This window comes from Solanum verrucosum, unplaced genomic scaffold, assembly GCF_900185275.1.
Source record: "Solanum verrucosum unplaced genomic scaffold, falcon-dt-bn FXZP01000016.1, whole genome shotgun sequence".
Lineage (NCBI taxonomy): Eukaryota > Viridiplantae > Streptophyta > Magnoliopsida > Solanales > Solanaceae > Solanum > Solanum verrucosum.
In genome coordinates, this window is record NW_026020243.1 from 676,331 (window position 1) to 704,026 (window position 27,696).

Here is a 27,696-nt window from a genome sequence, read left to right on the forward strand (position 1 = left end):
ATATGACAGTGATAATAATATTGACAAAAAAAAAAGTTAATTAAAACTTCATTTGGGCCTAAGTATGTAATGTAGTTACTCTAATACGTGCAAATGGAAATTCAGATGGAATGGATTAGCATGTTGAAGGCCCATCAAATTGGGCTGGGCTTTGAATTCAATGGTTGACAAAAACCAGCCCATTATAATAGTTAAAGGAACATACTGATTTGAAAAAATAATAATTTAAGAGAAAATCATCTAAATATACAACTTATTTTACCATATTTTCTAAAATTTCCTACCATTCGAAAAAAATTACAAAATCCTACTCTCTCTTATTCTCTATACATCACTTTACGTGATGCATTAGTCGGATATGTATCGGGACGATGAATGTTGTACTCGAAACCAAGACGCGATATATCGGAACGTTTTGGAATGCATCCGGATTCCAACAAATTTAAGAGATTTTTGTAATATAGAAAAGAGCAAGGATAAAATATAATTAGCTCTTAACACTATGAAAATTGTGTAAAAATTCCATAATTTAACTAATAATTCATTTTGGAAACACTTATTTGTGTCAAAACTCAAAACTTTTGTTAAGAAAAAAGTAATCAACCTAAATAATCTCTCACCAACCATTTAATAAATATATAATATTTTGTATAATTCATATTATAATGAGTATTTTACCATCAATAATCCACATATACAAGCCAAGAAAAGTAAATACGAACAGCTTATTTGGAAGATTTTTATCTATTTTATTGTATTGTATTGTTTTACTAGTTATTAAATATCATGCTTGTTACCTAAATTACGTAATGTGTCTTATTTTAAGTAACAATCGATTTAGTTTGATAACATATTATTTTTTATCTCATTTTATCATTACTTATTATTTAATAATTCTATTTTATCTTTTACTCTACTTTTTTATGGTTACTCTATCCGTACTCTACTTTTCTTATAAGTTTATTCTTCATATCAATTATGTGTGATATGATATAACAATTTAAAACGATACAATCAGTTCTAAAATTATATTCATCAAATAAATATTGTACGATGCAATACATTATTTCAAATCATAAGTAATAAATATCGAGACAAAGTGTAACTAATTCCACTATCAATGAAAGATAAGTAGGTCAGCACGCGGATTGTACCGATCAGATTCAATTGAGTGACGATTACTCCATCTCTTAAGAAAGAAACTATCATTTGTTCAATTTGATCGATTTGATACTTAGTTAATTCTTTTATCTTTATGTTTCCACTGATACCTAATCAATAATGAGCCTGAATGGATTTTTTAGGGCCAATTCCATCAATTTTGGTTGAGGCAATTCTTACTTGTTCATCGCCAACTAATCGAACGTGCGGAAAAATAATTGGACTGATGTGTCACATTCGAAACATTAAGAACCCAAGTGTACACACAGAAGACTTTCCTCTTAAACCCAAAATCCTCCATTAATGGAGACATTTCAAGATTCTTTGAGAGAGAAATCGAAGAAGAGTGGCATAAGGAAGTTGAAGAATCCAAAAGTTAAAGCAAAAAGATGAAGAATTTACCGGTGTTTTTGATGGGTTGTGGAGGAGTTGGCCGTCAATTGCTTCAACACATTGTTTCTTGTCGATCTCTTCACGCTAAACAGGTAATGAAAAGTGTTGTCTTTTTATCAATTTGAGAAACTCATCGTCAATTTTGATTGTTATTAGTGTTTATTTTTGTTGGGTTTTTGTGGGTAATACTAAAAACTTACAGGGGTTGCATTTGCGAGTTGTGGGTGTGTGTGATAGCAAATCTTTGGTGGTTGTAGCTGATGTTCTTACTTCAGAATTCGATGATTCATTTCTTCTTGAAGTTTGTCGTGTCAAATCCAATGGCTCTTCATTGCAGACTCTTGCAAATTCTGGTAGCAGTTCACCCTTTTTATGGTTTTGTTGTTTAAGTCATTTAGTGTGCTTATTTGTAGAATGACAAAAAGGTGAATTCTTTTTTTTTGTTCCAGTAGGTGTATGTCAAGTGTTTTCTGGTCCAGAAGTTATACGAAAAGTAATTGATATTGGACTTCTTGGAAAATCAACAGGTTTGTGTCATGTCCAAGATATGTATTTTGGGATTGTTGTGGTTGGTCGTATACCTGCTTATAGTGTCGTCTATTCTTTACTGGTGGAGGACTAATCTACTTGAGAAGTTTGATTAGTAACAACGAGTAGCTGTTAACTTTAAGCTGTATGGGTTAAATGCTATGTACATTAGCTCCTACTGTTAAATCTTCCCCATGACTTTTAAATGCTTTGACGAGTATAGTAGTTGACTTCAGCTGCTCCATGATTCTGGACCTTGCTTATTTACTTTGACTGTTCAGTCCAATCTAGGCTCAAATGTATGAGGTGCAGTGAGTAAATTAGCTTTGTTTTTGCAGTCCGTCGGAGTTGTTAGTCTATTTTGCTGTATGGAAGGAATTCTTTTGTTTATCGGGAGGGAATGAGTTCGAAAAACATCTTATTCTTGCTTATACATTTCTTACACTTGCTTAAATTCTTTGTACGTGAAGGCATAAGATAATGCTGGTATCAAGGTGTTAGCTTTTGGGGAGTTGTTTCACAATCAGATTCCTTTTGATTGAAATTCAAACTGTGGCAGGTTTAGCATTTGTTGATTGTTCAGCTAGTGCTGAGACTATTGGAGTGCTAAACCAGGTTGTAGATTTTGGTTGTTGTGTGGTGCTGGCTAACAAGAAGCCTCTTACTGTGCCAATGGTAACCGATCCTTTTTATTGTCGTTAATTTCTTTGAATGTGTAGCTTAAAAGCAGGTAGTTGTTGTAGCATAGGAACAGTGTTCTAGACATGGTTCAACCATTGAATATGCCACTAGCAGTAGAAGAATAAAATGTAGCAGATAATGTCCATGATTTTCATTTTCTTTTTTTCTTTTAGCAACCATATGCATGCTTACGTGCAGAAATGCAGTTAATGATCCATTCAACCGTGTTTAATCTTGAAAACTAACAAAAGATGCTAAACGAGACAAGAACAAAAAGCGAGTCAAATGCTATAACATGAATATAAAGTTCGCTGAAGATATATTTAACTGAACACATGTGATATATCTAATAGTTTAAACTTTTGAATGAGGTGACTAATAATTTATGGTAGCTGAGAAGACAGAGGTTTGGGTTTAGGTTCACCATCACCCTTCATTAGAATGATAAAAAAGTTCCACGTGCTTGGCCAGTTGGCCCATAGAAAAGAATCAGTTCCACACGCGAGCGAGTTAAATAAATAAAGGTGCACTCAACTTAATTTTTTGGATGAGATGATCACACTATTCAACATAGCTAAAGTCAACGTCAGTTTCAATTCTTTCCTTTGATTGTCTCTTGTTTACTTATTACGTTTGCTACGGTCACTGCATAACTTGTGAACATTCAGAATTACAGGTCAATCACCTTTCAGCCCTTGTCACCTTTCATCCTCTCTTAATATGTAAAAGGGTTTCCTCTCAAATGGCAACTATTATGTTTAGTGTATTGATTATTTTTGCCTTGTTTGCAGGAGGATTATGATAAGTTGGTGTCACAGCCCCGTCGCCTTAGACACGAGTCAACTGTATGTTCTCTTGTTTCTATTGCGTGTAAAAATCTTTTGTGCACTGAAATGTTGGAGACAAAGGAGATTTTAGAGTGTCATGTTATGGGGTTATACTGGTGTATGGGTCTCTAGGTAGAAAAAGTTGAATTGTGTTTGATTGAGTAAGACCAGAAAGCTGGCTGAAACCTTGGTTGTCCTGTCTTTTTGATATCAACATTTTGCAGTGGTGACCAGTTCCGTTTTGTAGCTTCTTCTCTTGTCAATTTAAACACAAGTATATCCAATCCCTTTATCACCAAGGGGTGTGGTAGGATGGTTGGAGTCCCTCCATCCTACTCTCTCCAACTGTGAAAGTTCCAATTTTCCTGTGTCAGATTTCCTGCCACTGTTCGCTGAAAGAAGGATGTAATTAGGCATCTATCTGGAAATATACATTTGAAGATAGAAAGATTAACTGATCATATGGATAGTGATGGGTATCATTTGGTTTATCTGATATTAGCACTAGTTGATTAAAAATTAGCTTCACTTGTATTTGAGATTCTTAAATGTCTCATACAAGTTAAACCTTCCTCTCCTGCTTTAAAAGCTTTTCTTGTTTGACTTCCCAAACAATGATATGGGATTTGTAGCGCATTGTGTTTGTTTAAGTGATTAATTTAGCTTCTGTGGTATACGAAGGATAGTGTTGTCCTAGTTCAGTTTATACTTGGCTTAGCAAAGTTGTCTGAAATTGCTATATGTGTGGTAGGTTGGTGCTGGCCTTCCTGTCATAGCATCCTTAAATCGCATAATTTCATCAGGAGACCCTGTCTACCGTATTATTGGGAGTTTGAGTGGTAATATTTTATGACCATTTATCATTTTGGCTATATATGCAATAGTAAATGATTATCCTTAGTGGTTATCTTGCTTGTTATAAATATTAAGAGCATTTGATGGTAAGATGCCATATATCTTGGTATCTAACAGGTACCTTGGGGTATGTAATGAGTGAGGTTGAGGATGGAAAACTATTCAGCCAAGTCGTTAATGCTGCTAAAAGCCTTGGCTACACTGAACCAGGTGATAAGTTACAACTGCCCTATTAATGTTGTAAAATCCCATATGAGTATTGAAGATATGACTTACAAAAACAGAAAAGTGGTTGTCGAAAATATGATAATTATCTATTCTTAAGTAAGTGTAGTCTTACTTTATTGTTTATATGTTCCTCTGTCTGAGTAATTCTACTCGTTTTCCTGTCAGGCAAGTGTTCCTCTTGTACAACAATATTTTTTGGCCTTCTGCTTAGGAAGTTTGTCTAGCACCAATTCGAATGTGAGAGAAATCAGAGAAATTTGAGAAGCGATTAAGAGAATGTGTGATACAAATGTCTTACACGTGAATTCTTTTTTTATATGCTTACTTTACAGGGCATATTGTTACATTTACCCAATGTGGTGAACATGCACATACAACTCTATTTTACACTTATCTCTTGTTATTTACATTTATCTATCTGATTCTCCCCTCTAGCTGGTGCATACATGTAAACCTGTATAGGATTTGGTGAATATGTATCAGTTGACTTTCCAAACTTTAAAACAGTGTCGTGAAAACAGTTTTTTGGGAAGGGACAGTCAGTTTCTATATGCTTGGTCCTCTTGTCAGATGCTGCATACAATGGGATACAAGTATAACTTGATTATCGCACTCAAGTTTTGTTATGATCAATTTCAATTGTTATAGAAAAATCTATTTCGGGTTTAACTACGCCTAAAAGTTACCTCATGACATGAGGATTGCCGAAGACCACATAAAGAGATTACAACAATACATCCTCAAATGAAGTGAGACTAACATCTTATTGCTTGCACAGGGCGGACCATATGGAGTATGTATAAAATAACATAGGGGCTAAACATTGGGTAACTAAACATTAGGGATGAGCTTGAGTGAGATATCATTAAGTAAATGGACTTTGTGCCTAACCCAGTCCAAGAAGCTAATCCAAGATCATATAAGGGTACATTTAACCAATGTGGTAAACTAACAGCAACCGTTTTCGATCCTTTTGGTGGTTGTTTATCTATGTGCTCATCGTTACCATAGTCATGACCCAATATTCTCTTTCTTCTATATTGGCCAATTGCCTGAAAGTATTATAGTATTTAGAAGTAGAACGTATATAAAGAAGGTATCACTGTCCATTTTGCATCGTGATTGTCTTTGACTTTTGTTGATAATCCTTTCCAAGAGCAGGCTTCCTACCGTAAAAGATGCAAATCATTGCATTCTAGTGAATACGACATGGCGAATACAAAAATTGATTCATAATAACAGTTGGAATGGCACCATCAGGTCTAGTCACCTATAAGATAGTGTAAAACTAACCTTATATATCTCTCTCTTGAGATTACTAAGAAGCACTAAGAGGGTCCTACTAACCTAGTGGAGGTTTACCATATAAATTCATTGAAGTATCAATAAGTTCACATTCCATCATACATGTCTTCTAAGTACATAAGATGTTGTTTGTGGCAAGTAAACTTTTAAGGAGAGTGCTTTATCCAAGGAGATCATAATTCTGTTTCCAGCAGGATTATATAAGAAATTTGGAGCCATCCAAAACTTCTAAGGAAATTCTAGTTCCTTTTCTAATAAAGAAATAACAATGTCTTCAATGCATTGTCAAGAAGCAGTCTACTTTCTAGCAGCAATTAACACGAATCGTACATCCATCCCAAATATCATTATGGAAGAAAAAAATCGCTGACACTACACTTCATTTCAATTCTCATTAGGATAGTTGAAGTATGAAGTTATTCTTATGTATTTATACTTATCTGCAGATCCTCGGGATGATCTAGGCGGCATGGATGTAGCAAGAAAGGTTAGGAAACATCTTTCTTCTGATTAAACTTACAGTGTCCAAGATTTCAATCCATTTATATTGCCAAACTATTATGCTGATTAAAGCATTATCTTTCTTTTTTATCTGAACTTACCTGCAGTCTTACAGTATGCATAATTAAGACATAATGTTTCATCTGCTATATACTCACACTCACTGTAGAAAGTGTTTCCAGGAAGTATATTTTTTCTGTGATATTCTTATGCTGAATGTTGTCCATTTATGAGTATGGGAATTTTAGCTGAATGGATGTCTTTGTTATAATTTTTCCTTATTTGGTGCTTGGGATGATGGTGCCTTTGGGGAGCAGAAAAGCAGTGATTTAGGCAGAATCATTTTCGCAGATTGTGATGGGAAGCATATCTTATCCAACTTGATATAGTTAATACTTGGTTTTTCGGTACCTTTCACGAAATGTTCATAGTTCTAATTGGTTCTGTAAAATTTTGAGAAGTTGAACATCCCTCATGACAACATTTTGTTTTGATGTTGTGAGAATATAGGAATTTTTTTTTATTGAATTGTTGTTGTAGATATTTGTAGACACTAGAATACAATCCTTTACCAAGTAGGATACTATTTACTATTCCTATTTCTATTTGTATTCCTATCCCTATTCTAAATAGGATTGTATAAACCTATTCCTATTCTAATAGGATTGTGTAAACCTATTCCTATTCTAAAAGGATTGTGTAAACCTATTCCTATTCTAATAGGATTGTATAAACCTATTCCTATTCTAACAGATGTCTTCATAACAGGCTCTCATTCTTGCTCGGCTCCTTGGACGGCGTTTAAACCTAGATAATATGAAGGTTAGGATACATGTCACAATGTCTCTTTGTTTTGTTACCAATTCAATTAGCTTCAGAAACCTTGATGCATTTGCAATTCCCTTTTCAGATTGAAAGCTTGTATCCTGAAGAAATGGGACCCGATGTGATGCCTCTGGAAGACTTTCTAGTGAATGGCCTTCCCTTACTTGATCAGAAAATTGAAGATAGGATTAAACAAGCTTCTGCAAATGGGAATGTTCTGCGTTATGTTTGCTTGATTGATGATGCGAGGTAATTCTTTCATTTCATTTTTAGTTTGCTCAATGGATAATGGCAACTGGATCTTTTATTCTTATCATGTTCTGCAAGTCACTGTACCTCTAGACGCTTAAAGCAAAGCTTGCTCACTGATGGGAGTGTTATGGCAAGTTAAGGTACTGATGAGTGATGAGCATAACAATTACTACTAATTAAGACAAGTTTATCTTAGAAGATAGTCTCAATTCCTCTTAACAAATGCTTTAGAAAATTATGACAGCATTCACCCACTTAGACATATAAGTTTGAGAGCTATCTGCAAACCAGTTGTAAGTTCATCTGTTTTATGTTAGTCATCTGATCAGCTGTTCACCTCTTGTATCCGTAACCAATTAAAGAATGAGATAGAAGTATAAATTTGTAATTGCATAGATGGGGAAAAATTTATTATTGAAAACACTTTTGTGTACATGACATTAACATCTCACATTTTCAGATGTGAAGTTGGCATCCAACAAGTTCCAAACGATTCTGCATTGGGAAGATTAAGAGGAAGTGATAATGTGGTATGCATTCTTCACTTTCACCTCCCATTTTACTGTTTCTTTGGTCCCTCTTCTTCTTGTTCCTTTACTTTGTTTTCCGTTGGGAATTTTCTTTTAACTGCTATGGAGGTTCAACCATATCATACGCATCGTTATTAGATTATCAAGGTAAAACATTTTTAATTGTTTAATGCCTTTTTGTGATGTCATTTAGTGTAGTGATGTAAATCATCATGCTGTGATTTCAAAGAATTGCTTATTTTTCTCACTTAGAAGATGCAGATATCACTTAATTTTCATCTCTTAGAATATGAATACATCTGTTGTACACCCTTACCTATGCCTAGGCGAACACCTTACTTTGTCTTTACTCTTTACGCATCATCTGGCGTCGCCCTGCAAAACTTTATGTAGTTAAGGTCTTCGATTCTACCTTAATCGTAAAATGTTTCCCTTGTACTTATGAGGTTATAAAAAAGTAACATGAATGATTTGCTTTTGTCGAAGAATGACTATGATGATTGAACGCCTGCAATTTGTTTGTCTGCAGGTGGAGATATACAGCCGTTGTTATGAGAAACAACCTTTGGTTATCCAAGGTGCTGGAGCAGGAAATGATACCACAGCAGCTGGTGTCCTAGCTGATATCCTTGACATTCAAGATTTATTCCCTTAACTGAGTATTATACACTGAGATACAAACATCTGATCCTCAAAGGACGAAAAATCGACTCTTCTTGTCCATCTGCTTTCAGATTGGAGATTGAAATCAGGCTCAGAAAACATATTCATTTTTTGAGAATTTTCTCGATACACAAGAGTGCTTCTTCAGTTTACAGTAGATTTTTATGCAATGTCTCTCGTGCATAACGACTCAAATGGAACAGAGCAAACAGAATCATTTGCCTCAGTGCTGGACTAGTTTGTAGGATTTCACTTCAGCTTATAATCAGTTTGCTTTGTAATGACCATTTCGTTACCTCAACTTTTTATGTCATCACAATTTTAGAGACTTATCTCGTAGTTATTACGCTTTTCAAGTTTGGTATTCGGTATGGTATTTGATATTTATAAAAAATAATCGAAATACTTTTTTCTTTAGACAAAGAAAGTGACTTTCTGAGGTAACAACTATTAGTTGAGTGCACATAGGAAATATATTTTCTTTTGACAATGCAAGGTATAGTTATAATCCTTCTAACATTACATATATAGTGTATTATAGTAAATTTTTCCAAAGTTGTCACCTATGTTGCTAAGACCCTTCAAAGGACCGGATTCGTGTTGGATCTTTAAAAAATGCAAAGCTTTTGGAGTATAAGATACATACCCAAAGATGTTTTTAAAGAATTCAAGCAACATAGGTAACTTTTACTATGAAGGCGTTTTTCCTAATGTTTTCTATTTTTTGAAGAATCGATTTAGCTTTGGTATTATATCCATAATTCATTTACACTCTATAAGTAAACTGTAAATTATCAACAAACATAGATTAAAATTTCAAAACAAAAATTGTTCCATTTTATATGATATTTCTTTAGAAAACCTTGTGATAGAACACCACAATATTCTTTGGAGTGCCCCACCCTAAGTACCTTTCCTCTCTTGCTTCAATTATTGAATTCCAGACTGGCAGACTCCATAATTTTTTGCTACTCTTTTTTTTCTGTGGCTGTGAGCTGCAGACTGTAGATAAAACATAGTTATACCAATTACAAGCAAAAGAGACGGAGAGAAATCATTCTTGATTACATATCACTCTTAGCTCTTAGCATTCAACAGGTAAAATAAAGTTGTTAGTAATTGAAGTTTGAACATTTATCTTCTTAAAATCATTTTGTGTTTCCTTGTTTTGCTTGCAGATTTCAGAAATGGAGATTGGCTTAACAGTTGGTGGTGCATTTCTCTCTTCAGCTTTGAATGTTCTCTTTGATAGGCTTGCTCCTCACGGTGATCTGCTCAACATGTTTCGGAAGCGTAAGGATCATGTTAAGCTCTTAAAGAAGCTGGAGGACATTTTGCTTGGGCTTCAGATTGTGCTAAGTGATGCAGAGAATAAGCAAGAATCAAATCGACATGTGAGCCAATGGCTTAATAAGCTCCAGAGTGCTGTGGATGGCGCTGAAAATTTGATAGAAGAAGTCAATTATGAAGCTTTGAGGCTTAAGGTGGAAGGCCAGCATCAAAATCTTGCAGAAACAAGCAACAAACAAGTAAGTGACCTCAACCTGTGCTTGACTGATGATTTTTTCCTTAACATAAAGGAAAAGTTGGAAGAAACCATTGAAACATTGGAGGTGTTGGAAAAGCAAATTGGTCGGCTTGGCTTAAAGGATCATTTTGGTTCAACTAAACAAGAAACTAGAACACCTTCAACTTCTGTGGTTGATGATTCTGATATCTTTGGAAGGCAGAATGAAATAGAGAATTTGATTGACCTATTGTTGTCTGAAGATGCAAGTGGAAAAAAGCTGACTGTAGTTCCTATTGTTGGAATGGGCGGTCTGGGTAAGACGACACTTGCTAAAGCGGTTTACAATGATGCAAAGGTTTCTGAGGCATATAAAGCGGACCATTTTGGTTTGAAAGCTTGGTATTGTGTTTCTGAGGCATATGATGCTTTGAGAATAACAAAAGGGTTACTTCAAGAAATTGGCTCATTTGACTCGAAGGATGACAACAATCTTAATCAGCTTCAAGTCAAATTGAAGGAAAGCTTAAAGGGAAAGAAGTTTCTTATTGTTCTGGATGATGTCTGGAATGACAACTACAATGAGTGGGATGACTTAAGAAATCTTTTTGTAGAAGGACGTATGGGAAGTAAGATCATTGTGACAACACGTAAAGAGAGTGTTGCCTTGATGATGGCAAATGAGAAAATTATCATGGACAATTTGTCTACTGAAGACTCTTGGTCTTTATTTAAAAGACATGCATTTGAAAACATGGATCCTATGGGACATCCGGAACTTGAAGAGGTCGGAAAACAAATTGCAGCTAAGTGCAAAGGACTGCCCTTAGCTCTGAAGACGGTCGCTGGCATGTTACGCTCTAAATCAGAGGTTGAAGAGTGGAAACGTATTTTGAGAAGTGAAATATGGGAGCTGCCACACAATGACATATTACCAGCGTTGATGTTGAGCTACAAAGATCTTCCTGCACATTTAAAGCGATGTTTTTCCTATTGTGCAATATTTCCTAAAGATTATCCATTTAGGAAAGAACAAGTCATTCATCTGTGGATTGCCAATGGTCTCGTACCTCAGGAAGATGAAATAATTGAAGATTCAGGCAACCAATACTTTCTCGAGTTGAGGTCAAGATCATTATTCGAAAGGGTCTCAAATCCTTCTGAAGGGAACATAGAGAATTTATTCTTAATGCATGACCTTGTCAATGATTTAGCCCAAATTGCATCTTCAAAACTTTGTATCAGGTTGGAAGAGAGCCAAGGATCTCATATGTTGGAAAAAAGTCGGCACTTATCTTATTCAATGGGATATAGTGGTGAGTTTGAGAAATTGACACCCCTCTACAAATTGGAGCAGCTGAGGACATTGCTTCCGACATTTATTGATGTGAAATGTAATTACCGTCTAAGCAAGAGGGTGCAGCATAACATACTGCCAAGTCTAAGATCCTTGAGGGTTCTATCATTGTCTCATTACAAGATTAAGGAGTTGCCAAATGACTTGTTTATCAAATTAAAGCTCCTCAGATATTTGGATATTTCTCAGACAAAGATTAAAAGGTTGCCAGATTCCATTTGTGTGTTGTATAACTTAGAGACACTTCTCCTGTCATCTTGTTATTGTCTTGAGGAGCTACCGCTGCAGATGGAGAAGTTGATTAACTTGCGTCATCTTGACATAAGCAACACTCGTCTCTTGAAGATGCCGCTACATCTGAGCAAGTTGAAAAGCCTCCAAGTGCTATTGGGAGCCAAATTTCTTCTTGGTGGTTTGAGTATGGAAGATTTGGGTGAAGCACAAAACTTGTATGGATCTCTATCAGTTGTAGAGTTGCAAAATGTGGTTGATAGAAGAGAAGCTGTGAAGGCAAAGATGAGGGAGAAGAATCATGTTGACAAGTTATCATTGGAGTGGAGTGAAAGTAGTAGTGCCGACAATTCACAAACTGAAAGAGACATACTTGATGAGCTACGCCCACATAAAAACATAAAAGAAGTCAAAATCATCGGATACAGAGGGACAACATTTCCGAATTGGCTAGCTGATCCTTTGTTTCTTAAGCTAGAACAGTTGTCTATTGATAACTGCAAGAATTGTTTTTCCTTGCCAGCACTAGGACAACTCCCTTCTTTGAAAATCCTTTCCGTTAAAGGGATGCATGGAATAACAAAGGTGACAGAAGAATTCTATGGCAGTTTGTCCTCCAAAAATCCTTTTAACGCTCTTGAGAAGCTTGAATTTGAAGATATGGCGGAGTGGAAGCAATGGCATGTACTAGGAAGTGGAGAGTTCCCTACACTTGAGAAGCTTTCAATTAAAAATTGCCCTGAACTCAGTTTGGAGACACCCATCCAACTTTCAAGTTTAAAAAGGTTTGAAGTTATAGGTTCTCCAAAGGTTGGAGTTGTTTTTGATGATGCTGAGCTGTTTAAATCCCAACTTGAGGGAATGAAGCAGATTGAGGAATTAAATATTTGTGATTGTAACTCTGTTACCTCCTTTCCTTTTAGCATACTGCCCACTACCTTGAAGACAATAACGATATTTGGTTGCCAGAAATTGAAATTGGAGGTGCCAGTTGGTGAGATGTTTCTGGAGGTTTTGAGTCTGCAAGAATGTGATTGTATAGATGATATATCACCTGAGTTGCTCCCAACAGCACGCAAATTGACTGTATCTAATTGCCACAACCTTACTAGGTTTTTGATTCCTACTGCCACTGAAAGTCTCTCTATTTGGAATTGTGATAATGTTGAAATACTTTCGGTGGCATGTGGGGGGACCCAGATGACGTCACTGACTATTTTGGATTGTAAGAAGCTGAAGTGGCTGCCAGAACGTATGCAGGAACTCCTTCCATCTCTTAAGGTACTGCAACTGATTGATTGTCCAGAAATAGAGTCCTTTCCTGAAGGAGGATTGCCCTTCAATTTACAACTCCTTGTGATCATTTATTGCAAGAAACTGGTGAACGGCCAAAAGGAGTGGTGTTTACAGAGACTCCCCTGTCTCAACTTTTTAGCGATCTGTCATGATGGGAGTGACGAAGAGATTGTTGGTGGTGAGGATTGGGAGTTGCCTTCCTCTATTCAAAGACTTACCATAGAGAATCTGAAAACATTAAGCAGCCAACATCTCAAAAGCCTCACCTCTCTTCAATCTCTATCTATTATGGGTAATTTACCTCAAATTCAGTTTTCGCACCTCACTTCGCTTCAAAGTCTACTCATCGGGAGTTTCCATAATCTCCATTCACTTCCTGAATCAGCACTGCCCTCCTCCCTCTCTGAGCTGGAGATCTCCCTTTGCCCTAATCTCCAATCTCTTCCAGTACAAGGGATGCCCTCTTCCCTCTCTAAACTAGCAATTTACATATGCCCATTGCTCAAACCACTACTAGAATTTGACAAGGGGGAATACTGGCCAAATATTGCTCAATTTCCCACCATAAAGATCGATGGGGAATTCATGTGATGATTAAAACGAATGGTGCTCTCACAAATGTAAGCTTTTCTTTTTCCTCATAAGCCTTCTATTATTTTTTTAACTTCCCTTTGCTTTTATGTTAATTCTTTTTCTTTATTACATTCTTGTTGCACAGTATGGAGCGTCTATTGCCACTCTGAAACTGATAAATCATCTTCAGATTAGAATGATTTTAATTTTAGATCTCAATAGCAATTAATGTTACATCAGGTTTTTGGTTTTGATATTCAGAGAACGTTGGAGATTATGAAGTTTCCTTCAAATTATGTCTATTACTCAACCTTGAGTAACACCTCAGAGCTAGCGGAAAGTCAAGAAAGTATATCCTGCTTGGGATGAAGTCAAGGTTAGATAACAAAATAATGATTTACTCGTGTTTCAGTTAATTAAAGTGGGAAATTGCTTTTGAAAATATCGTTTTCATTGTTCGAAAGTTGTTCTACGATTGGGCATCTTTTGATTCAAAAATTCTATTTCTCTGCTTATCTTCTTCTATCTTTAGTTTTACAAGTCTTCTGATTGAGTTATAATGCATGTCTCGCCTCTATACTCGCCTCTATAGAAGATGAGAAATCATAAAATGCCTTGACGAAGTGTTTGCTAAGTTGCTGTCGCCTAATTCAGATTCCACTGAATTAATTTTCTGACCCAAGTTTATGCATATGTTTGATCTAACGTCGAAAAGGAAAAACGTTGAATGATATAGATATTTTCTTTTTTAAGAATACAAAGTCGCGATAAAGGTAGAAAATTTAGATGGTATTAATTTTGATATGGATCACCGTTGAGAACTTTGCCTGAGGTATTAAATTCTATTTTCCCTCTTTAGATATGTTTCATGTAGCTCCTAATTGTGATGCTTCATTTACATATTTTTAAAATTTTATCTTATAACAGGGATAAAGTGTGTCCGAGTCAATTTGATTTCACAGACTTGCAGCTACCTGTTGTGCGTTATATAATTGCATATTTTTTAGACACCAGATATGGCCAAGTTCCATCTGCAATGTTAACAGAATCTTTGATAGGTAAAGGAGGCAGACAAAAAAGCTAAACATCTTTTTTCTTCCGTATAGCTCCCAAGCAACTACACAGGGTAATGCTTGATATAAGGGCTTCAGATATACATTTGCAGGGTGTTTATCGTATGAGTAAGAAAATCACTGTCTTCGCTCCCAGCAGACAGTGATTGGAGGATCCATCCTCGCATCACTTAGCACCTTCCAGCAGGCAAGCCTTTATTTTTTTAAATCTTCTCTTGCATATACTTTTGCAATTTTAAGCTACATTTTGAACTGTGTTGTTGCTAACTTAAACATGTTCTGTGCTTAGTCAGATGTGGATTTTGAAGGATGAGTACGACTAGTCTGGTCCATCCATTGTCCACAGGAAGTGCTTCTAAGGTTCTGCTGCTATTTTTACATCTGTTCGCAAGTTCTTTTTTATTTTTTTGTTCTTCCTGCTAAAGCTATAATGTCGTCCACAGTGAACTCAGATCTGTTGTTATAGGCAAGTCTTTGAGATGGGGCTATCAAAGAAGGGCGATCAAAAACATTGTACCACTGATACTATTTCATGTTTCCAGTGCAAGCCTCTTTTGTAAGTTGACAAACTCGATTTGTAAATATGTTTGGGACTCAACTAGTGGTTAGAGTACTGTTTTTATAAGATTTGTGTACAGAAAATCAAATTAGAAAGATAACTCGGGATGGTTGAATAAGCTCGAAGAAGTACTGATATATTTTTATAGTGGATATATTGTTTTCTCATTCGGTGCTTCATATCCACATTGGAGTCCGACTAAATTTGAATTTGCGCATTTCAAGGGCGGCGTTCTTGACATGATTTTTTCCATTCTACGGCTCGTGCTCCTAAATTCTAATTAAGGATTGAAAAATTTCAACTATCTCACCACAACTTAGATCAGTTATATTGGGTATACAAGGGTAAACTAAGAAATATAACTATGTAGGTGCAAATATTTTTGAAAAAACCCAAATAACAAGCCAAAATAAAGAAAGAATACTAAATCCTACATTCATTAACATTTAACTACGACAGCTAAAAAAATATTTATAGCCATTGAACTCCTATGCACATTCTACTGCAAAACATAAGTAGAAGAACTTCAAATTTTGGCCATGAAATGACACCATTTTCTCACACTCAAAATGTTCTTAAATTTCATGAATGAAACAATATATATTATTTAGGTTGAAGCCCCATTTTCTTCCTCGTTTTCCCAACGTATAAATCCTTAGACTTGATCATCCCAGGGACTAATCCAATGATCGATGTGAACGAAAATTGAGCCACTGCATCTTGCCTTCCTAATGAAATGATGATCTTAGGCGATGGTCGAGGCTCGTATATTGCAAGTTTGCTTTCTTTTCCTCCGCTCATCAAAAGTTTCAAGTTCTTCGCGGCCACTAGAGCATGTTTTTGAGCCGAATATCCTTGTTTAAGTTCCTGATAGCAAAGAAGCATCAGAATTCAATTGAAACATTTTCAAGAAATAAGAGATATGCAGTTTAGTGCTTACCTTAATATCAGTTATATCACCAACAGCAAATATGTTTCTGTGACCCTTGATTCTAAGATTTTCATCAACCTTCAATCTTCCAAAATTATCGATTCGATCCTTCAAATACGTCTCCCTTAACCACTCTGAACCCGGTGGCTTTCCCGTGCAAAGGAACTGGCAATCTGCTCTGATAGCTTCCCCAGAAGAAGTGAAATATGTTATGTTTCCACCCGAGTTGTTCGTGTTATTACTCATATCAACGGATTGCATCAATTTCACTTCCACATTCTTGTTCTTTAACCATTCTAAAGTCTTGTCAGACGCTTTAGGTCCGATGAACTCTAGTAGTCTAGATCCGTCGTGAACCAAAGTTACCTTCTTCTGAGGAAAATCGACAGCAATTTCTGCAGCAAGTTCAACACCAGTAGGACCACCACCAACAATCAATATAGAATCAGCTGCTTTTATCTTTTCATTCTCTGCAACAAGAAGATTAACGATGCAAAAATTAGTCAAACGTCACAACATATTGACTAGTAATATCCTCACTAGTACATCTCAACATTCACGACAAGACAATTGACTGAATCCCGTGAAAACTTGCTAGAGGAACCGCTCAACGTATACAAAACACCCATGCTTTAGCTTTGTTTTATCATTTTCCAAAAAGGACACCAAAAACAGCCGACCCTTGCGCCATTTTGACTAGTAATATCAACTAGTAATCTACAACGTTAACAGGACGCTCACAAAAGAAAAGATTTAATCACTAGTACATCTCGTAAGAGAGTAAAGCAGTCACGATCAAGACAATTGGCTGAACCTCGTGAAATTAAACTTGCCAGAGGAGCCGATTTAGAAATAAAGAATCTTTGCTCAACTGATACAAAACACAAATGCTTTAGCTTCTTTTTATCATTTTCCAAAAAAGTTGATAAACTTAGCGAGCATAAACATTTCATATGATTATACGTACAAGTAATTTGCTCGTTGGAATGCAGACAAGATGGAAAATCAAACGAATAAAGCACATGAATGATATCTTAAAGAAGTCTTTGATGCTATGTAATATGTATATATACCTGTTTGATATTCTTCCAATCTTTCTGTTCTCGTTACAGGCAGGGGATCGTAGTGACCGGTGGCTACCACAAGATAGTCATAGGTAACTTGATGTCCATCTGCAGTCAAGACTTCTTTATTGGTGATATTAGTGACTTCAGACACTATAAGACGCCCATTGGCGAGGTAATCTTTGTGGTGGATCAATGATCTCTCCGCGAATGAAGGCTCTACCGTTGCTCTTAAGCTCGCCCATGGTATCTCGAAATAGTCCTTCCTGTTAACAGTTTTTTACTAATTAAGACACATTGAAGTACACCACAATGATTGATTTCTCAGATGATCACTCAACTAATAATTAAGACACATTGACATTCTAAGATAGTAACAATGGAGGCCTTTTTTTCAATTTGTTCTATTTTGAAGAATCCAAGCTTGATGGACAAAGTTTACCATACTTGTACTAGTGGAAGTACCTTGTGAAATCAGTTGAGGTGTAGACAAGCTAACTCAGACATCACGATTATCAAAATAATAATAATAATAATTAGCAAAACTTATTGAACTTACGGATCAATAAGAGTTAAATCTGCATCAAATTGAAGAGACTTAGCAATAAGGGAACCAGCAACTCCGCCACCGATCACCACCACTCTCCTCCCTCTTCCGCCATCGCCCCACTCCGGTGGATTCTCCATTATACTCACAATTATTTTCTTCACAAAAAAAAATAAAATTGTGCAGAAATTAATAGAGAAAAGAAAGGCAATTCAAGAATTGACAAAATAAATAAAGAAGAAGAAAAAATATGGAAATTGTCAACTACGCGGGAGTAACAGCTGTTTAAATTAATATTTTTAATGACCAAGTCATGATGAAAAGGACAAAGAAAATAACATCTTGTTTGAATGATTGGTATTGTATTATTATTATTACGTTGTATCGTTAGTTTAAATATAATATTTATATATATTTATACATAAATTGCAGCAAATTGTTTGAAACGTAATAATTATTTGAAATTCGAGAGTCAAAGATCTTGAATCTGGGTAGAAATTCTTTTGAAATAAAATTTACTTATTTGGAAACTACGTATAAAGTATTACTCCCATAAGTTACAATAATTGACAATTCAAAATATATGAAAAAATTACGATAAAAAAGAAAGATTCATTTTAAACTCGATTATAGAAAGTATCACATAAATTGAGATGATAATAATCATATTTTATCACTTAATATATCCTTTTACGACAGATCTACATCGTACTTTAGGTTGATTCTTTAAATTGTTAGTATCAAAAATTATATAACAATAAAAAATATACAATCAATTTAAATATTATATTTATATTTTAATACAAAATAATATAATACGATATATTATGGTAAAATAATAGGCTGTAGTTGTACCATCCAAATTAGAGAAGTGCCAGCATAGAATGATTCCAATTAAAGGAAAGGAAATTCAATATAGTATTATCGAAGAAACCTTCAAACTTTCTAGTACGTGTATTTCATTTTATATGATATTATTATTTTTATTAATATATTCAAAAAATATTAATTTTTATATTTAAAAATAAATTTCAACATGTTCATCTTTTCTTAATAAATTTTTTTTATAGACGTGTAAGTATTTGTCATTTTTATGATAAAACTTCTAAGTCATACCATAAGAAAATGTCAGTATTTAATTAAAATACATCCCATAAATTGATAAGAAAAAAAAAAGATATTAATATAATCCCATAATTTGATACGATAAAAAAGATATTAATATAATTTAATTTTCTTGAATTGGTGTACCTAGGATATGTCATTTTATATCATGTCTCATCATGTATACAGTTGAATAAATATCAAGAGGCCACTTGTTGTTACTCATTTTAGACTCCACCGCCACTAAGGAGCGGAGCTAGGTACAGTCGATAGAGTTTATTTGAAATTTTTTCGACGGAAAATTAAATTATTGTTAATTTATATACAATTAGAAATTATTTTTTTATGTATATATAGTAGATATTGAACTCTCATCAACTTTTTCACATGTTTGCTTTTTCTTCATTTTTTAATCATCTTAGTGAAAAATACTGACTTCATCACTGTTATGCACCGACCACCTTCAATTTCTTCATCACCAATCTCCATTATTAGTCACAACCACTAATTACCTTTATAGCCTTCATCTTTTCCAATCAATCACCTCTATCGTCAAGTATCATAACCAATTAACCATCGATCATCAATTGCCTCCGCCAACCACAATTATCATTGGCCAATATCTCACACGTCTTTACTAATGTATTTTACTAAACTAACCATTTTTTGTTATTTGTTTTTGCAATTCTGAATTTTCTCTGAATATAATATTTAATTATTAGTTCACTTTCATTTTTCATAAATATCCTAACTATTGAACATTACATCATTCCTTTATGGGCCAGGCTAACTATTGAATATTCTTGTTCCCATCTTCTTGTTTCATATCAGCATTACTCATATGAGTTGGGGTAAATATCACACCATTTCATACTAGGCCATATTATTTAAGTTGTACTCAAATTTTAATTATTTTTTTAATGTATCTATTTATTTCAGCATAATTTTAGATAAAAATGTTTGGAGTTACGTAAAAATTATTAAATTTCAATTATATGTGTATGAACTTCAAGAAAATTTGTCTAAACTAGGATCGGGTAAAAAGGGTTGAACTTCAACCACTTATGACTTAAAGTTCAGACACGTATAATTTTGACAAGTCTAACTTCAGATATTCTTCGTCTGAATTTATTCAGATGTTACTTATAAATTTTACACGCTGCAAGTATAACACAAATGGTGATACTAAAATTGGGTATCTCCGCACTTTGGCCACTTCTCCCATGGGCTTCCCGTCCCTATAAGGCTTGACTTACCAACAAGGACTGTGGTGTAGTGGTAAATACTCATTGATCATCGATCACTACAAAAAAAACCTAAATTGCCAACAAATTTTACTAACAACTTAAGTTGGTTAGTATTCTACTAACAAATTACCAACATATTTCTAACTGAATTATATTTTAAAACTTAACAACGAAATTCTAACAGATTACCAACCAAAATCTTACTAACTAAGTATTTTAGTTGGTAAATACGGCGGGAAAAAATGGAGCCAAATTTAGCAACATTTTATCAATGGATTTCCAACTGAAATATTACTAACGCACACCTTTTGTTGGTAATATTACCAACGAAGTATATATCGGTTGGTAAATATGACAAAAAAATGTTTATATAATTTATTAACATATTACCAATGAATTACTAACCAAACATTTACCAACGGCAAGATTGTGTTACTAAATTTACCAACCAAATATAAATGTGTTGGTAAATTAGTAACGAAATGTAATTTGTTGGTAAACTTGCCAACCAATATCCAATTAGTTGAAAATTTTGCCGACGAATAAAGATTGTAGTTAGTAAATTACTAACATCATTAAAATAGTTGGTAATATACCAACCGATCATTTTGGTAAAATTTACCAACATATTAATTATTTATTGGTAAATTATTAATTACTAACTTATATTTGAATAGTTGGTAAATTTATCAATTGAAGTTAAACTTTTTGGTAAATCAGCGTCTAGTGTTGAGGCTTTCTTATTCAGTTTGTGTTGTTAGGCGTTTTAACTTTTAAATTTTAGCCAAAACTTGACTTTGGTCGATATTTTTGGTAAACGTGCTCAGATTAGAACTCTATCAATGTCATTAGCTTCGAAAGGTCATTTTTTATCTAACAGGAAGGTTGGTTCAAGTTTTGAGGCTTCCGTTTTTTGTTTGTGCCGTTAGGTGTTTTAAATCTTATGTTTTGGCCAAAATTTGACTTTGGTCAATATTTTTGTGAACGTGCTCAAATGAGAATTCCGTTAGAGTAATTAACTCCAAAGGTCATTTTTTATCTAATAGGATGGTTGGTTCGGGTTTTGAGGCTTTCATTTTAGTGTGTGCCGTTAGGTGTTTTAACTTATAAATTTTAGCCAAAATTTAACTTCGGTCAATTTATTAGATAAACGTGCTCAGATGAGAATTTCGTCAATGCAGATAGATGCGGAAGGTCATTTTTTATGTAATAAGATAGAGGGTTCGGGTTTTGAGGCTTCCATTTTTAGTTTGTGTCATTAGGTATTTTAACTTTTAAGTTTTGGCCAAAATTTCACTTTAGTCAATATTTTTGGTAATCGTGCTCGAATTGAAATTTTGTCACCACGGTTAGCCATATAAGTTCAGTTTTGGTCTCATAGGATGGTTGGTTCGGGTTTTGAGACTTTTATTTTCAGTTTGTGTCATTAAGCGTTTTAACTTTTAACTTTTGGCAAAAAATTGAACTAGGTCAATTTTTTTTGGGAAACATGCTCAAATTTGAATTTCGTCAGCGCGGTTAGCTCTAGAAGGTCATTTTTCATCTTATAGGATGGTTGATTTGGATTTTGAGGTTTTCATATTCAGTTTGTACCGTTAGGCGTTTTAACTTTTAACTTTTGGCCAAAATTTGACTTTGCTTAACATTTTTTTTAAACGTGCTCTGATGAGAATTCTGTCAGCGCGATTAGCTTTGGAAGGTCATTTTTATATCTAATAGGATGGTTACGTTGGTTCAGGTTTTGAGGCTTTCATTTTCAGTTTGTGCTGTTAGGCGTTTTAACTTTTAAATTTTGGCCAAAATTTAGATTTGGCCAATATTTTTGGTAAACGTGCTCTAATTAAAATTTTTGATATAATGATGTGTCATATTGAGATTAATTTAACTTGTTGTCATATATTTTGCATTGTTTCATTCAAATATGATTTATAAAATTGATATTAATATTTTTGGATTTATATACGTGCTCTTAGATTTTTAAATGCAATAAATTAATAAATATTTTACTATTGGATAATCATTCAATTAATAATATTTTGAACATATTGTCAATCAATTGATAACCTAACATTGAACTTGAATGATATATTACCAACAAACTAACAATTAGTGAGTAAATTTATTAGAAAAACAAATAATCATACTAACATATTTAAAATTTATTACCAACAAGGGTTGTGGTGCAGTGGTAAGTACTCCTACATCCTTAACCAAGAGGTCTCAGGTTCGATTCCCCTGGATATGGAGTCGCCTTGAATGATATATTACCAACAAACTAACAATCAATTAGTAGATTTACTAGAAAAACAAATAATCATACTAACGTATTTGAAATTTATTACCAACAAGGGTTGTGGTGGAGTGGTAAGTACTGCATCATCCTTAACCTAGAGGTCTTAGGTTCGATTCCCCTCGGGTACAGAGTCGCCTTTGTTAGGGAGCACACCGGATGGAAAACCAAAAAAAATAAAGTATTTAAAATTTATTGGTAAATTACCAACAAAAATTTACTATAATTACCAATGTATTACCAACGGAATCGAATAATGAAGAAAAAAATTTACTAATTCCTTTTCAATTCGTTAGTAAAGGTACTAACGATATACTAACCAACAATTAGTTGGTGAATTTACCAACTGAAATTTCAAGGCCATGTTTCAAAATTTTGTAACAACATCTTTGGGTGTTTACCAACCGATTTTTGATTGGTAAATCGGTTGGTAAGTTTACCAACAAATTAAAATCGGTTGGTAATATTTACCGACAAGCCTTTTAGCAACAGATTAATATAAGTTGGCATTTGGTTGGTAACTCAATTTGCCAACCAATTTGATCAATTTACCAACGAATTTTTTTATTGGTAATTGGGGTTCCTTTTGTAGTGGATACTTAATCAAAGGTCTCGGTTTTGAGTCCTCTTAAGTACGAAGTTGCCTTTGTTAGAGAGCATTTTACCCCTCAATGTGGGACTTCCCAGTGCGAATCCGGATTTAGCTGGACTCCAATGTGAATACTGGATCGGAAACATGAAAAAGGCTTGACTTACTAGAGTGATACATAAAAATCTTAGTCGTCATTTTCATTCAAGTGTTTTTTATTTGTATCAGATGCTTATATTAAATCAATATATACATAATATGTGTTTGTGTATATACTTCTTTCACGTAATTATGGTTAACTAATTAAACAAAATCTAAAGTATAGCAAGTAGATCGAAAAGCTTAACAAATGCCTATATAATAAGATGGTTCAAACTTTTTTTTAAATAATCACATTAGTTAATATTTTAGTATCGTATCTTGTTTGATTTGAAATAGATCAAGAACCATAATCATGTGGTATCTTGCATTAAACATTTTTTTTTAATGTAAATAACTGCATATATAGGACATGTAATTAAGTACAATAAAGACCTTATTTTTTGCCATGTTGTTAGTATAAGTTTAATTTATATTTGTAGTTTAGTCCATATTAAACTGAAAAAAGGAGACAAACTTATCTACATGACATATATTGTTTTGAAGATTAATACAAAACAAATGATAAAACTAATAAACAATTAGTGATTATCATATATATGCTTGTAATTAGAGATCAGAGCATGTGGGGTGCTTAATTAGCACTTATATAGACCACTAAGTTGCCAATGGAATGATTTGGATTTCTATTCTTAATTCGAGGGAATAAAAAGAAATTGATTTAAAAAATCCTTTCATTTTTTTAAATTAAAGGTTTCGAGTTCGAGCATTAAAAGGAAAACTTCTTAGTAGGAAGCTTTTTCTCTACTTCTACTTTTAAGCCAGGTTTGTTTTCATTAAGATTAATACGTTTGAATATGATTCAAATACTACTTCTAGATCTGAACACTAAATAATTAAGATTGGTTATTTTTTAGAATTTGATATTTAACAAATTGATTGATGGTAAATCTTGTCAATTTTTTTATTTTTTTTTAAAAACATATTATTGTTTGATATGTTATATACAATAATAACAAATAAAAAGTAATAATTTATCAGATGATAAAATTATAAAAATTAATAAATAAAGTAATTAAAATTTGAGCTGATTGAGTTTTGATCCACTTGTTTGCCCATTTGAACCAAACTTTTAGGCAATATCAATAATATACCTATTTATTAACTAAATTAACTTGATCCACTTAAATTCAATTTAATTTTAATCGGGGGTTTTAGGACCATATGTCATATGCGGTTACATTAGGCAATTATATCCTAGTGCTTTGGAGAAATTAAAGGCTTTGCTAAAGTAAGAATGATTTTAGTTAAAAGATTTAATAATTTCATAAATAATGACTAATTACTTTGCCTATGTCAAATATTTATCAAAAATGGTACAAAATACATAAATCTTATAATTACATGGAATTTTTCAAATTTAGTAATTAAATTATGAGACACGCGATAATAATATTTTTTATATTTTTAAATAAAAAAAGGGCACCATATAAATTCATGTTTCTCTAATAAAATTTTCTGGTCCCTCTTAATATGCCTTAATTATGTTGACATGGAAGCAACCAAAATTAACTTTCTTTTATTATTTGTTGTAAGTAGATATGGAAGTCACATCATTTTTTAAAAAAAATGAATTAGTTGATTTCCAAGAAGTAATTAGTGTAATAAAAGGTTGATTTTCTTCTTCTTTTTTTAAATTAGGAATGTTTAATATGAATATCATTGCTTCATAAATCAATAAAATTATGCATGTCCACTTTAAGTAATTTCATTATTACATCAGCAAGTAATGACATCTCATGCTTTCTACAGTAACAATATATCAAAAATGATCTTAACGATAATTAATTAACTATAGTAACTTAATTGCCGCTAAATATATAATTTTAGAGGCAATTGACATTCTTTGTAAATATTTCTAAAACATATAGCAACATTTGATCCAATAATAATTAACTCATAGTTGTTGTAAAACAAGAGGAAAATGCAAGAATACTTAAACACGAAAGTAAGACAAAGTGTGATGAGAAGTATAGAGTGGAGAATATTATTTAAAACTCTTCAAGTGTGTTCTCACAAGGGTGAAAAGACTACCCTTTTATAGGATTTAGAAAACACATGTTTTCATCCTTTAACCAAATACGTTAGTACAACTATAATAAATACGATAAATACATACATTGCGTAACAGACGAATTAAGAGAAACATCCACACAATTAAGTGGATTTGTAACACTCCCCCTTGGATGTTTATAAATAATGTGCCTCGTTAAAACCTTACTAGAGAAAACCCAGTGGGAAAAACCCTATTGAAGGAAAAAGGGTACACACATCTTGTAATACGCCTTGAGTGTTGCCTAATTAAAAACCTTACCAGGAAAACCTAGTGGGACAAAACCTTGGCTAAGGGAAAAAGAGTACAACGTGTATTTTACTCCCCCTGATAAAAAATTTATTTGAGATCTTGGAGACGACGCATTCCAATCTTGTATCTTAGCTTCTCAAATGTTGATGTTGGCAATGCCTTAGTGAATAAATCTGCAAGATTATCACTCGAACGAATCTGTTGAACATTTATCTCACCATTTTGTTGAAGATCATGTGTGAAAAAGAACTTAGGTGAAATATGCTTTGTTCGGTCTCCTTTGATATATCCTCCCTTTAATTGAGCTATGCAAGCAGCATTATCTTCATACAATATTGTTGGAATCTTCGTTTGCACAAAAAGACCACATAATTGCAAAATGTGTTTAGTCATTGATCTCAGCCATACACACTCTCGACTGGCTTCATGAATGGCTATTATCTCTGCATGATTTGAAGAAGTAGCAACTATTGTTTGCTTCATCGAACGCCATGATACAGTTGTACCTCCATATGTGAATAAATAGTTTGTCTGAGATCTAGCTTTATGTGGGTCAGACAAATATCCCGCATCTGCATAACTGATCAATTCTGACTTGGATGAATTAGAATACAACAACCCCATATCAATTGTTCCTTGAAGATATCTGAATATATGCTTAACACCTTTCCAATGTCTTCTTGTTGGACATGAGTTGAATCTCGCCAATAAACTTACTGTGAAGCAAATATCTGGTTGGGTATTGTTGGCAAGGTACATTAGTGCCCCAATAGCACTGAGATATGGTGTTTCATCACCAAGAATCTCTTCATCCTTTTCTTGGGGTCGGAATGGATCTTTATTTATATCGAGAGATCTCACAATCATCAGGGTACTCAATGGGTGTGATTTATCCATGTAAAATTGCTTTAAAACCTTTTCAGTATATATTGATTGACGGATAAATATTCCATTTGCCAAATGTTCAATCTGAAGGCCAAGACAAAATTTTGTCTTACCAAGATCTTTCATTTCAAATTATTTCTTCAAGCACTCAACGGTTTTTGAAAGCTCTGTAGGAGTTCCAATAATATTCAACTCATCAACATAAACAGATATTATTACAAATTCAGATTTTGACCTTCGTATAAAAATACAAGGACAAATAGGGTCATTCTTATACCTTTCTTTTAGCAAATATTCGCTAAGATGATTATACCACATTCGCCCTGATTATTTCAATCCATATAAGGATTTCTGAAGCTTTATTGAACAACTTTCTTTTGAATTTTCATATGCTTCAGGCACTTTGAGTGCTTCAGGGATTTTCATAAAAATATTGTGGTCTAGTGAGCCATATAAATAGGTTGTGACAACGTCCATTAGATGCACTTCAAACTTTTCATGAAATGTCATATTTATTAGATACCTGAAGGTAATTGCATCTACCACAAGAGAATATGTCTCCTCATAATCAATGTCAGGTCTTTGCGAAAATCCTTGTGCCACAAGTCGTGTTTTATATCTTACGACTTTACCATTTTCATTGTGTTTTTGCATAAAAACCCACTTGTACCCAACTGGCTTGAGACCTTCAGGGGTTCGGACTCTTGGTCCAAAAACTTCACGTTTTTCAAATGAAGCCAATTCTGTTTGAATTGCTTCCTTCCATTTTGACCAATCATTTCTCTATCTACATTCATTGACAGATCGTGGTTCTAAATCCTCATCTTGTTGCATTATTTCAACTGCAACATTATAGGCAAAAATATTATCCACCACAATATTATTTCGACTTCACCTTTTTCTCATCGAGACATAATTTATAGAGATTTTCTCGTTCTTATTATTTTCAGGTACATGGACCTCTTCTTTAGTGTCATCATTTATTATGTCTCGGAGCTCTTCATGAGCAATTGCCTCCATATTATGATCATCTTGATCATTTATTCCTTTCCTTTTCCGAAGATTTTTATCCTTGGAACCAATTGGTCTACCATGTTTTAAGCGTTGTCCAGACTCTTTTGCCTTAACATTTTGTCCTATCGGGACATTAACTCGAACTTGAGCATTAGCAGCTGGGATATATGATTTAGTAACCCGTGAAAGGTTAGTAAATGTATCCGGCAGTTGATT

General features: G+C 33.7%; 4 protein-coding genes across 6 annotated transcripts; 2 read left to right on the forward strand and 2 right to left on the reverse strand.

Moving 5' to 3' along the window:
* The first annotated feature begins 1,419 nt into the window (after nucleotides 1-1,419).
* LOC125832903 (uncharacterized) lies at nucleotides 1,420-9,099 on the forward strand. Of its 3 annotated transcripts, XR_007443277.1 has the most exons (13): nucleotides 1,420-1,646; nucleotides 1,757-1,907; nucleotides 2,007-2,081; nucleotides 2,642-2,757; nucleotides 3,555-3,608; nucleotides 4,342-4,429; nucleotides 4,563-4,655; nucleotides 6,425-6,465; nucleotides 7,248-7,301; nucleotides 7,390-7,553; nucleotides 7,632-7,849; nucleotides 8,017-8,086; nucleotides 8,616-8,760. XR_007443277.1 is itself a non-coding variant. In XM_049512085.1 (12 exons), exons 1-12 carry the CDS (start codon nucleotides 1,551-1,553, stop codon nucleotides 8,739-8,741), a joined length of 1,128 nt encoding a protein of 375 aa, XP_049368042.1. In that variant the 5' UTR covers nucleotides 1,420-1,550; the 3' UTR covers nucleotides 8,742-9,099. The 3 variants fall into 3 exon arrangements, 2 of the variants coding, with proteins under 2 accessions (XP_049368042.1, XP_049368043.1); XM_049512085.1 differs by lacking the exon at nucleotides 7,632-7,849 and having other exon boundaries at nucleotides 8,616-9,099; XM_049512086.1 differs by lacking the exons at nucleotides 4,342-4,429; nucleotides 4,563-4,655; nucleotides 6,425-6,465; nucleotides 7,632-7,849 and having other exon boundaries at nucleotides 8,616-9,099.
* A 692-nt stretch (nucleotides 9,100-9,791) lies between these two features.
* Nucleotides 9,792-13,731, forward strand: LOC125833011 (putative disease resistance protein At3g14460). The gene is made up of 2 exons (XM_049512177.1): nucleotides 9,792-9,847; nucleotides 9,928-13,731. The coding sequence occupies exon 2, from the start codon at nucleotides 9,937-9,939 to the stop codon at nucleotides 13,729-13,731; it is 3,795 nt and encodes a 1,264-aa protein (XP_049368134.1). The 5' UTR covers nucleotides 9,792-9,847; nucleotides 9,928-9,936.
* Nucleotides 13,732-15,813: 2,082 nt separating this feature from the next.
* LOC125832916 (uncharacterized) lies at nucleotides 15,814-18,053 on the reverse strand. Its single transcript, XM_049512096.1, has 4 exons — nucleotides 17,900-18,053; nucleotides 17,350-17,606; nucleotides 16,286-16,746; nucleotides 15,814-16,212 (listed from the first exon to the last, which is right to left on the reverse strand). Exons 1-4 carry the CDS (start codon nucleotides 18,025-18,027, stop codon nucleotides 15,949-15,951), a joined length of 1,110 nt encoding a protein of 369 aa, XP_049368053.1. The 5' UTR covers nucleotides 18,028-18,053; the 3' UTR covers nucleotides 15,814-15,948.
* Nucleotides 18,054-25,668: 7,615 nt separating this feature from the next.
* Nucleotides 25,669-26,478, reverse strand: LOC125832944 (secreted RxLR effector protein 161-like). The gene is made up of 2 exons (XM_049512117.1): nucleotides 25,990-26,478; nucleotides 25,669-25,779 (listed from the first exon to the last, which is right to left on the reverse strand). Exons 1-2 carry the CDS (start codon nucleotides 26,476-26,478, stop codon nucleotides 25,669-25,671), a joined length of 600 nt encoding a protein of 199 aa, XP_049368074.1.
* Nucleotides 26,479-27,696: the final 1,218 nt, after the last annotated feature.